The sequence below is a fragment of the Patella vulgata genome, chromosome 3 (assembly GCF_932274485.2).
Source record: "Patella vulgata chromosome 3, xgPatVulg1.2, whole genome shotgun sequence".
Lineage (NCBI taxonomy): Eukaryota > Metazoa > Mollusca > Gastropoda > Patellidae > Patella > Patella vulgata.
In genome coordinates this window covers 2,835,940-2,848,007 of record NC_065881.2, presented here as the reverse complement: position 1 = coordinate 2,848,007, position 12,068 = coordinate 2,835,940, and the positions used below count along the sequence as shown (strand labels likewise).

The 12,068-nt window shown below is 37.7% G+C and overlaps 1 protein-coding gene across 1 annotated transcript; it reads right to left on the bottom strand.

Moving 5' to 3' along the window:
• Positions 1-2,628: 2,628 nt before the first annotated feature.
• LOC130012218 (E3 ubiquitin-protein ligase TRIM71-like) lies at positions 2,629-5,215 on the bottom strand. Its single transcript, XM_056099627.1, has one exon. The coding sequence runs from the start codon at positions 4,328-4,330 to the stop codon at positions 2,852-2,854; it is 1,479 nt and encodes a 492-aa protein (XP_055955602.1). The 5' UTR covers positions 4,331-5,215; the 3' UTR covers positions 2,629-2,851.
• Between the last annotated feature and the right edge of the window lie 6,853 nt (positions 5,216-12,068).

The following is a 12,068-nucleotide window of genomic DNA, read 5'->3' as shown; positions in this document are numbered from 1 at the left end:
CCCTCCTCCCATACCTCATCTTGGCCCGATGACCCCCCCCCCCCAATCATGGCCCGATGAGCCCCCACACCACCCTCCACTCACCCATATCTTGGCCCGATGACCCTCATATCTTGAGACCCTCCTAGGTTTCATCCTGTCAAGCCCACAGGTCAATCTAGCACTGTCTGTTTGTTAGCGAGAGAGAGAGAGAGGGTGAGAGAGGGGGAGACAGAGACAGAGTGTATATTCCCATGCTCCTGTACACTATGTGCCGATACAGTGTCCAGAGATGTACGACAATTTAATCTATATGACATTTTCAGCTCTTAAGAAACATTCCTATCGGAGATAAAGCTCGAGTACCACTCTTAACATTTACACATTTTAAATCAGTGTAATAAACAGTGTTTAGCGCAATAGTAGAGTTGTCACTCTGCTTTATGCGCCACATTTTACATGGCATGAGCCTTGTTTCCCGGGGTGTGAAATTTCAGGCATCGGGTCAATGCCGACGTCTGATTGATTGGTTGATTGGAATTCGGGTGGACATAGCATGGGATTTCGGTTGCAAAACCAAAGGATTTTTTTTTCGGGATCATCATTTCTGCCCCTCCCACTCATCCGGCTCATAAACCTATGCAAAATGTCGCGTTTCGTTTAATTTTCCAATGAGTCATAAAGTAAGAGGGGACTGGTTGACTGAGCGTATAGTATAGTCTCGAATTACCGGTGGAAAAACTCCAAAAAAGTCGCGATCAAAATCTCCAGCTCAATATTTAGAAAAGAAATGAAATGGGGTTTAACGTCCTACTTTTCTTCTCCGACTGGGCTGATAAAGACGGGCATGCGCCATACAGTGTACTATGAGGGACATTTTGCAGTCTTCACGTTGTCGGGCACGTAAAAGAATCCATGGCAACTGGAATTCGAAATAAAAGAAGGCCCCTCATTGCAGTCGGTGGTGATTAGTAAGACGTTAAATGTTGTCGGACACGTAAAAGAACCCATGACAGTCGGAATTCGAAATAAGAGTAGACTCCTCATAGCACACTGTATGGCGTATGTCCGCATTCATTAGCCCAGTCGGTGTTGATAGGACGTTAAATTTCATTTCATTTCACTTTGTCAAGTTTCAAAAGGAAGCCACGGTTGCTCAGTGGGTAGGACGTCGGCTCGCTAACCTGGAGGTCTCATATCGTTGGCCGAGAAAGTTCATCGTTTTTTTTCCGGCATATTTCCTCCTTGTCAGTGGTACGGGCACGGGGCAACGTGTGTAGGCGTTCGGATAGGACGACTATACGGGGACCCGTAGACACATTGGCGGGGACCTTAAAAAAACCTTAACAATTGGAATTCGAAATAAGAGTCAGCTCCGCTATCCGGGCAAAATTTCACTTATAACACACTGTTTGTCGTATATTCCCGTCTTCATTAGCCCAGTCGGTGCAGAACAGTAGGACGTTAAACCTTATTTCATATCATTTCACTTGTCTACCTTCAACTTCACCAACTCGAGTGGATGTGTTATCATAAACTAGTTTAGAATTATAAGCGGGTGTATTTGAGGGGGGGGGGGGCTCTATACTAATTTTGGCTTTTTAACGTGTTTTTTTTATGTGTCAGAGTCTTATATAGCAGCTGTATAGTTTCTTCAATTCATATCAGATATATATTGCTAGCTGTGTTATATAACGTGACATGACGACATCAGTACAACTTGTATGGTGGGTTATACAAGGATAGCTAGTAAGACAGAGCAATAATCTGTTAGTGATATCTACTAATTGGATAGACTAACATGCTATTACCCATGCTTAAGGTAAACAGCTACCATATTTAGGCTTGTTTTACTAATTGGATAGACTAAACCAGTATTAACCATGCTTATGGTTAATAGATACCATATTTAGGCGACATTTCGAAGAATATTTAATATAAGAAGAACAATTCCTGATAATTACTTAACCCTTGGTACAATCTTGTAATCTCACCAATATATAGAGACTTTGCTTCACTTTTTTACATAACGATTCACAATGCAATGCACAGGGGAGAATTTAGTCCGTACAATGGCGTTTCTACCCAATTAAGTCAGCTATTAATTTAAAGCAGGTATTAATACAAATTTGTGATCAGATTTGTAACCCTCTATCCTATCTTCTATTGAGAGGTGGTTGGGTTGCCTAATGGTTAATGCGTGCGCGTTGCATCATAAGGTCTATCATTGAGTGAAGTGGCGTGGTTTCGATTCCCCGCTTGTTCACGACAATGAGTAGGATCGCCTGTCCAACCTCTTGGGTTTTCCCTGGGTCCACCGGTTTCCTCCCACTGGTGTACCTTTAACAGTAAACTGCTACCTCTATATTAACGGCGCACAGGTTTTTTTCTTATTGCATTAATGTAAGTTAACAGACTTCAAGATCAAGAACTGTTTTAAAAATGGTAACTACACGTTTTTCCTAACAAAGTGGAAAACAGGCTGGAAATTGTTCAACTTTCTCAGTCAAAGCCGGTGTCGAACAAGAATGGGTTGGAATGCCTGTGTTCAGTAACTTGTTTTGTTTCCCTTGACCTGTTGGTTACTACCAGTGCTTCATAATAAAACAACAATACAAAGAGTTTACAATTATTATTCTAATATGGAAAGATATTATATACATGTATTTTAGCTCCATCTGGAATCATTTTTTATTATAATATGGAATGATATTATACATGTATTAAAGTTCCATCTGAAAAAAACTATCAACTACTTCTTCCAGCGATTGACCATAATTTATTCCATTTCGGATAGAAATAATGTTATCTCCCTTACACCGTAAACAAAACATTATTTAACAATCATTCAGCCATAACAGTAGTCTAATTATTAACATCTTTTAATGTCAGTTATGTCATTAATTGTTACTTGAATTGTAAAGTTTCTATGATCATCAATAAATCCACTGCCAGGATTACTGAATCTCTCCCAGTCAATAAGATCAGTATACCAGTATGCCAGACCACCAGGTCTAACAGTCCTATTACATTGTTTAACTACAGATTGTCTATCATCTGTTTTATTTATAACTTTACATGTGACGTCAACTTTACATGACGTAATACTTTTATCTTCTACGTCTTTCAGGTTTAATCCAACACGTAATGATGATGATCCTAGTTTACACACATAGATACTCCATGTAAAACCTGAAACTACATGTTGTTTACCATACACATCATCATCTCCCACAGTATCCACATTAAAAACATCTTCAAACATATTCTGATGACAACTTACAACTTTACCAATCATATTCTGATGACAACTTACAATTTTACCAAGTTGATTAGTTAACAAAGTTTTATCTATCTCTGCTACTTGAAATGTTGAATATCTTACATCAGGTATATCCAATTTTCTACAACAACTTTCATCTTTTTCCTGTCTAACTTTAGGTATTCTTTGTAAAACTTGAACAACGGATGAATCTTCTAAAACATTCACTGAATATTTAACACTTGCTTTTAAATCTTCTGTTAGTCTTTTAATGTCCTCCATCAATTTCCTGAATTTGGATTCTTCCTCTTCACTAGCTTTCTGCATTTTCTTTTTAATATTTTCTCCGATTTTGTGAAATTCTGAGCAGATTTTCTCAACCTGTGCATCTATTTTGTCACATTCAGTTTTCGTGCAGGTTTTGACTTCAATTAACCTGCTATTTAGATTATCATAATGTTTCTGAAAATTAGTGATTTGTTTTTCTAATTCATCATTCATTGATTTTAAATCGTGTCTGATACTTTGTCTGACTTCATCCTCCTGTAAATCTAAAAAATTGTGTCCATTATGATCAGCCACGAAACATCTCCAACAAACGGCTAAGGTACAATCTTTACAGTAGAATTTTACAGTCTTTTCTTCATGGCGCAGACAGGAATCTTTAGGATTTGTGATAGACGAAGCCAAAGCTTTTTCCTTTATTGTTTCGTGTGAAGTAGGCGCTTGATATATCTGTGTTTCATCATATCGAGACACAACGTGGTCTTTACAAATTTTCATCTTATTATGCACGGTTTTACATGATTTACATAAATATTGATCACAGTCTCGACAGAAATATTGACATGTATCTTCAGTACATACATCACATTGAGGAATATTAATTGGTTTAGGTTTAAATCTATCTAGACCTCCGTCACTAAGATTTATACAGCTACGGCATAATGGGCATTGGAACTGATCTTTAGTGGAGGTTTTGTTCACATAATCTTCTAAACAGATAAAACAAAAGGGGTGTGCACAATCGAGTACCACGCGTTGTTGAAATTCGTTCAAACAAATACTACACACTTCCTTCTCTGCCATTTTAAATAACTGTTTGCACTGGTTGTATAAACTGGACAAAACAACAACAAACAATTAGGCTAAATATAATATATACGATATCCTAGAAATCAAAACTGCTAAATTTAGCCAAATCGTCTAACCTCGCCTGACATCTTCTCGAGCAGTTTATCTTCCTTGGACTGTACACTGAACCTGCATAAACTTGCTATAGTTTCTTATAAATGCATAAATTGGCTACCGTTTCTTAGAAATGCTAGCCAAAAGGTCTAAGGCACATAGTTGTAGACAATACGAGTTCAAACTGGACGAAAATACAAAATCAAACAATATAATATTTGATATCGAGACAGATGAACTAAAAATCAAAAGTATTAAATTCCACCAAAACGTCTAAATCACATAGAAATCCACATCTTTCATCGTCTTGCACAGTTTGTCTTCCTTATGCTGTAGACTGAACATGCGTAAACTTGCTGCAGTTTCTCGGAAATTCTACTACTACTTGTTAGTTGTGTTTTACGTCCGCTTCCACCGAGGTGATATCGCAGACAAGTCGGAAATTCTATTTTTATTTTCGTTTTGATATAATGACCTTCGACATTAGCCTTTGTCACCCAGACTATCACTGTGTATATCAACTATAACTGATATTGTTAGAGTGGGTAACAGAATCTACCACTAGCACGCCATGTCATATTGACACTATATTTAGCGGTGTACGTCTATAATACCATCGTCCCACACATTTTATCTTCCTCGGACTGTAGACTGTACAAGCGTAAATTTGCTACAGTTTCTCGGAAATTCTATCCAAAACGTCTAAATTACATAGAAAACCACGCCAATCATTGTCTCGCACTGTTTGTGAGTTGTTGGTTGACTGAATATGTATGGACTTGCTACAGTTTCTTAGAAATTCTATTTTTATTTTCGTTTTGATATAATGACCTTCGACATTAGCCTTTGTCACCCAGACGATAACGGTGTACGTCAACTGCAACTGATATTGTTAGAGTAGGTAATAGAGGCTATCACTATCACGCTAGATCATATTGACACTATATCTAGCGGTGCACGACTATAATATTATGAAAGTATGTTATATTAAATGACAACGGATATTGATAGAGTTGGTGTCACGTTTAGATTATATTTAGAGAGAGAGAGAGAGAGGGGGGGGGGGTTGGTAGAGGAAACCCAGTATACGTTTAGATTATATTTAGAGAGAGAGAGAGAGAGGGGGGGGGGGTTGGTAGAGGAAACCCAGTATACGTTTAGATTATATTTAGATAGAAAGATAGAGATGGGGCTGTGGAGGGAAACCGCAGCCGAGGACCCGAAAAAAACCGCGAGGTTTGACATGCGACCATATTTTTTGTGTCACGTACATGCGGGAGACCGAATCCACGCCACATGAGTATATGACAGACGTTACTCACTGAGCCACCCCCACTCCCTTGATAATATAATACTTGACATAATATCAAGGTTAATTTACGTCCGCTTCCATTGAGATGATACGGTAATCGAGTAGTTTCCTAGTAAGATTGGGCGTCTAAACTTTTCATATATCATGTCATACTGTTACTGGAAATAACCACCTGATAAATACATTTGTGACAATGTATCTTTAACATCCTTGTGGTTGAAGCGGAAATTTAGTTAGATGCGGCTGTGGAGGGAAACCGTAGCCGAGGACCCGGAAAAACCCACGAGGTTGGACTGGCGATCATATTCTTTGTCACGTACATGCGGGAGACCGAATACACGCCACGTATATGACAGACGTTACTCACTGAGCCAACGCGACTCCCTTGATAGTATAATACTTGATATAATATCAAGGTTAATTTACGTCCGCTTCCATTTAGATGATACGGTAATCCAGTATTTTTCTAGTAAGATTGGGCGTCTAAACGTTTCATATCTATCATTGTAATACAATATCATTTGGGATCTAAATTTTAATATTGTATTCTGAATTCATATTTTATTTGTAACTCAATTAAGTGACAGATTAATTGTAAGATTTAATCTATATATCAGGTGTAGGTTGTTGAAATAGTATTATGTAAGATTTAATGGATTGTACAAACATGTATACTCAGAGTGTCTATATGATATAAGATTTGGGCTTAACACGTATTGACAGCTTTTGTCTTGAGCTAAGATGTGTGAATCTTAATAATTACTTTTCATTGTTCTGATTACTAATGGTATTAACTATGGCGTGCCTTAACCGATATAAAAAGCCCAGTTTACAAGCAGGCAGGGAGGTACAGCGGAGGGGCAAGAGAGACCCGTAGAGGCTGAGAGGTCTCCCGGACCTCGGGAGAGGGTCTGCCCTCGACACCAGGAAGAGCGGTCCTGTGAGGCCGAGGGGAAGCAGCTATAGCTAGACGTATTTTTACCGAACCAAATGATGTTAATTTAATAGCAGGAAAACGAGTTTGCGGCAGTTAATTCCGTCTCCGTGGACTGTGAACGATTGGTTGGTATCTGAGTCATCTACCTAAGTTAGGGTATATTAGATCACTTTGAAGTTGCTGCATTGGTGGGCTGGAACAGCAAGAAAACACATTTGCGGGAAGGGGAGTTCCTTCGCCTCTCGCAGACGACCGGAACTACCGTCTGTAAACCGAAATGTTTTCAGGCATTTCAGATTTTGCCCTTCTAACATTCATCGACTCGTACGCCCCCCCCCACCATTTACTAAACCAAGCATATCATTGTTTTATAGTAGAGAATAACTAACATCAAAGTTTACTGTATTACAAGCTATGGTGGGAATTATCAACTTCTATAATCAGAATATTTCAAGTGGAATGAAATGAAATGGATTTTAACGTCCTACTGTACAGCTCCGACTGGGCTAATGCAGTGTGCTATAAGATAAATTTTGTTCGGACAGAGGCTCTACGGCCTACTCTTATTTCAAATTTCAACCCTCAAGGGTTCTTTTACGTCACGCCAATGTGTACGTGAAACCTCACCCCAGTTTTTCATCCCATCCAAACGACTATAGTTGTCCTACACCACTGACAAGTTAGCGAGTTAACGCCTTACTCACTGAACCAATGTGGCTTCCATGTGGAATGAATCAGAATTGTAACAAATATTAACATAACCTATATTGTACAAGTGATGTATTTATTTATAATGGGTATAATGAACTTCTATTCAAGTGAAATGAATCAACATTGAAACACCTGCTATCATTAGACGAGTAATATAGTATTTTATGACTAAACGAAGTATCATAACATATAATTTGATTGATTAGTAGTAGAGGTCTAATGATATTGTAATGATATCAGTCAGGTATATAATACATGATTTATTAATATTTATTTTAGCTTGTAATATATTTATTCACAGAATATAATTATACATTATAATATTTGCAGTATTTTATAATTTCCACACCTTTAATTTATTTTTTACTTATTCACTGTTACTATATAAGACACACAGGCAAAGTAAAATACAGTAATATACAATAATAAAAACAGGTATTTTTGATTATTTATAATATGTATAGGATAAGAGTTGAGTATGTATAAAAGAGTAAAAAGTAAAATATAATATATACAAATAAAATCTTTACCTGTATTTTGGACACCTATACAATAGAGCGATACAGATTTTAAGTACATTTATTGTCAATGAGAAAACCTGGTTTTAAATACTAATTATAAATTTCAATGTTTCAGTTATTGCAATATTTGATGACTTTACGTCTAAATGAAGATTATACATAGAAAAAGAATTGCATTAAAATAATTTGCAGATATTTTCTAATAAACAGGTTTGCAGTAGGATTTTGGAGTGCAGAGGTTTTTGGCTATTGAGTACATAGTGTCTATCTGAAAATATGCTTTAAATTTTAAAATATGGCTCTTAATGTATCAAAAGTTACTATATTTGGTGACTTCAATAGCAAATAAAGATAATGTAAGCAAGAAAATCGGTTATAATTCAGAGTTGGCTGAGAATATCTTGTGAAAAGGTTTACAATAGCCAATTTCAATGTTAATTTTTTGAGATGACTTGATGAGCAAGACTAATATGATTTGTATAGTTTAGATAGAGCTGGATAATAGGGACTTGTATCACTGGTGTTTATGTTAGGGGTTAAAAGATGGGTCGAATGCTGGCAGACGGCAATTCGTCTGCTATTCTAGAGAGATATTTTCCTAAAGGATTTAAGTTGTCAGTTATATCATCATTAAGGGTATCTAATTTAGTAACTTTAGATGTTATATTTAGGATTGAGTTTTTTTATTGTGATTTCTAAGTATGACAATTACCTTTTAGGCTTATTTCATATCTAAAGTTATTTCTTAAACAAAGTAGATTTGTTCTATATTTGATTGAAATAGATGATACAAGTTCATCCAGATTGTCCGGCGTGGTTCTCCCTTGAGAGTGATGCAGGACGGAGGGCCTGACAAGCACAGCTGTCTAGTCATTGGCGTGCACGTAAAAGATCCCTTGACAGTTGGAATTCTAGATGAAAAAAGGCGGTAGTGCCGCTGTCTGGGCAATATTTTCCTCATATCACACTGTATGGCGCATGCCCGTCTTCATTAGTCGAGTTCGGAGCAGAACAGTAGGACCATTTCTTTTCATTTTATTTCATTTCGAAGCTCTTCGGAGAAGGTGTTAGAAGGAATATTTAGGGATGTTCTGGAATATTCAAGCATTCTCATCAATAAATTTTTCTAACTTAAAGAAATCTAATAGGGATGTTCGAAGGTTTTGATGTTATTATATTATATTTAACAATATAATATTTAATTAGAAGTTCTTCGGAAGAGGTGTTCGAGGGAATAATTATTGAATGGTTATCAAAGTGAGAAAGAGAGAGAGAGAGAGAAATGGGATTTAACGTCCACTCGAAACAAACTTGGTCATTTCGGGACTAACATATGGTTCAATTTTATTTCCATAATCTTCATAAAGGGGTCTTTAGCTGTGGGAGGAACGTATCTTACGATATGATAAATGAAATGGGGTTTAACGCCCTACTGCTTCGACTGAGCAAATAAAAACGGCCATACGCCAAGCAGAGTGCTATGAGGGAAATGTAACCTGGACAGCAGCGCTACTGCCTATTCTAATATCGAATTCCAACTGCCAAGGGATCTTTAAAGAGCATGCCAATTTGTACATGGGACTCGTTTTTTTCGTCCCATCCGGACGACTATACGTTGATGTCCGTGATTTGTTAAGAGCTCTATCTAATATTTATCAATGGAAAGCCTCGTGTTTACCGAGAGTCTGATAAAAAAAATAAGCTTCCTATGGACAAGGAACTGAATCACCATATCCATGAAGCTACCTCGTTATTCATTATTCAACTTTATATCCGGGATCCCAATATGCAGCTAGAATGGATGGGTGCCAAGTATCCCCCAGTAGTATAAAACTGGGCCTTAGGGTTCTTCGAGGAGCGCCACCCCAGTCACTGGTCCAAGTTCTCGTAAAAACGTCCAGTCGTTCGCAAATTCTTGAAATTTGGACTTGATGAAGAGTCCGTGCAAAAATTCAATCATGGCTTATGCCCGTCGCCATTAAATCGATTACTGCCGAAAAGAAGGGAGCTAACTGTTCTATTTAATTTTTGAATACAGGGTTCGATATCACATTTGTACCTGACAAAGGTTTAATAAGGTTACCTGTTCAATCTGTTGGGTTTCATCCGGAAATGAAATCGGGTTTAAAGAGACCATCCCGATTTTAACAATGTCTCCGAAATAAAAGTCTGTGTTTGTATGCAATGTATGTACCGTGTCTCGCGATATTTAGTCGTTTGGACGTGAACGTCAAAACCGCTTATCCGGACGCGTCCTACTGTTCTGCTACAACTGGACTAATGACGACGGGCATACGCCATTTGGTGCTACGGCCTACTCTAGTATCGATCGAATTCCAACTGCCAAGGGTCTTTTACGTGCACACCAATGTGTTCACGGAACATTGGACAACACCGGGATCAAACCCGCTACATCCATACGAGTCAGCGTCTTTCTCACTTAGCCACTGTGGCTCCCCGGTTTTCATACGAATCTTCCGTTTCTAGTTTCCCCCCCCCCCCAAAAAAAATCCAAAACAAACTGGCAACTAATTTCGGAGATAAAGCTCAAGTACCACACTTAACATTTAACATAAAAAATTATAACAACTCTTCCAGATCCTAGTGTAATAAAGACAAGTAAAACGAAATTTTGAACTATAAAAAACGAAACGAAATAGGATCTGTCTTTTACAACTCTTCCAGATCCTAGTGTAGTAAAGACAAGTAAAACGAAATTTTGAACTATAAAAACGAAACGAAATAGGATCTGTCTTTTAATTGGATTGTGTGTGATACTTTTCAGATATCCACCATTTTGTTTATTATCAAGTTTTCGGGAATCCAAATTATTTACAATTGATCTATGGGTACAAATCTTAAATCAGTAAAATACACAGTGTTTAAAGCCATTGTAGACTTGTCACTCTGCTTTATGTGCCACATTTTATTGGGCATGAGCTTTGTTTCCCGGGATGTGAAATTTCTGGTGTCAGGTCAATGCCAACGTCTGATTGATTGGTTGATTGGAATTCGGGTGGAAATAACATGGGATTTCGGTTGCAAAACCAAAGGATTTTTTTTTTAATTATCAAGTTTTCGGGAATCCAAATTATTTACAATTGATCTATGGGTACAAATCTTAAATCAGTAAAATACACAGTGTTTAAAGCCATTGTAGACTTGTCACTCTGCTTTATGTGCCACATTTTATTGGGCATGAGCCTTGTTTCCCGGGATGTGAAATTTCTGGTGTCAGGTCAATGCCAAAGTCTGATTGATTGGTTGATTGGAATTCGGGTGGACATAACATGGGATTTCGGTTGCAAAACTAAAGGATTTTTTTTTTCGGGCTCATCATTTCTGCCCCTCCCACTCATCCGGCTCATAAACCTACACAAAATGTCGCGTTTCGTTTAATTTTCCAATGAGTCATAAAGTAAGAGGGGACTGGTTGACTGAGGGTATAGTATAGTCTCGAATTAACGGTGGAAAAACTCCAAAAAAGTCGCGATCAAAATCTCCAGCTCAATATTTAGAAAAGAAATGAAATGAAATGGGGTTTAACGTCCTACTTTTCTGCTCCGACTGGGCTGATGAAGACGGGCATGCGCCATACAGTGTACTATGAGGGCAATTGTACAGTCTTCATGTTGTCGGGCACGTAAAAGAATCCATGACAACTGGAATTCGAAATAAAAGTCGGTGGTGATAAGTAAGACGTTAAATTTCATTTCATTTCACTTTGTCAAGTTTCAAAAGGACACCACGGTTGTTCAGTTGGTAGGACGTTGTCTTGCTCACCTGGAGTTCTCATTATTGTTGACCGAGAAAGTTCATCGTTTTTTTCCGGCGTATTTCCTCCTTGTCAGTGGTACAGACAAGTGGCAACGTATAGTCGTTCTGATGGGACGACTATCCGAGGACCCGTGTACACATTGGCAGTGGGACCTTAAAGAAACCTTGACAATTGGAATTCGAAATAAGAATATAATTTAAAATTCTTTCAAGCATTCCTAAAATCAATAGATTCTTTCTAAATATTCTACACTTCCGTTTCATCGACACCCGCCATCTTGGAACTATCCCGACCATGCCACAATAGCATGGTTCAGTATTTTCGGACTATGGTCCGGACTAAATGAAATTCGGATTCAGTTAGTTCGACCATAGTCAAGA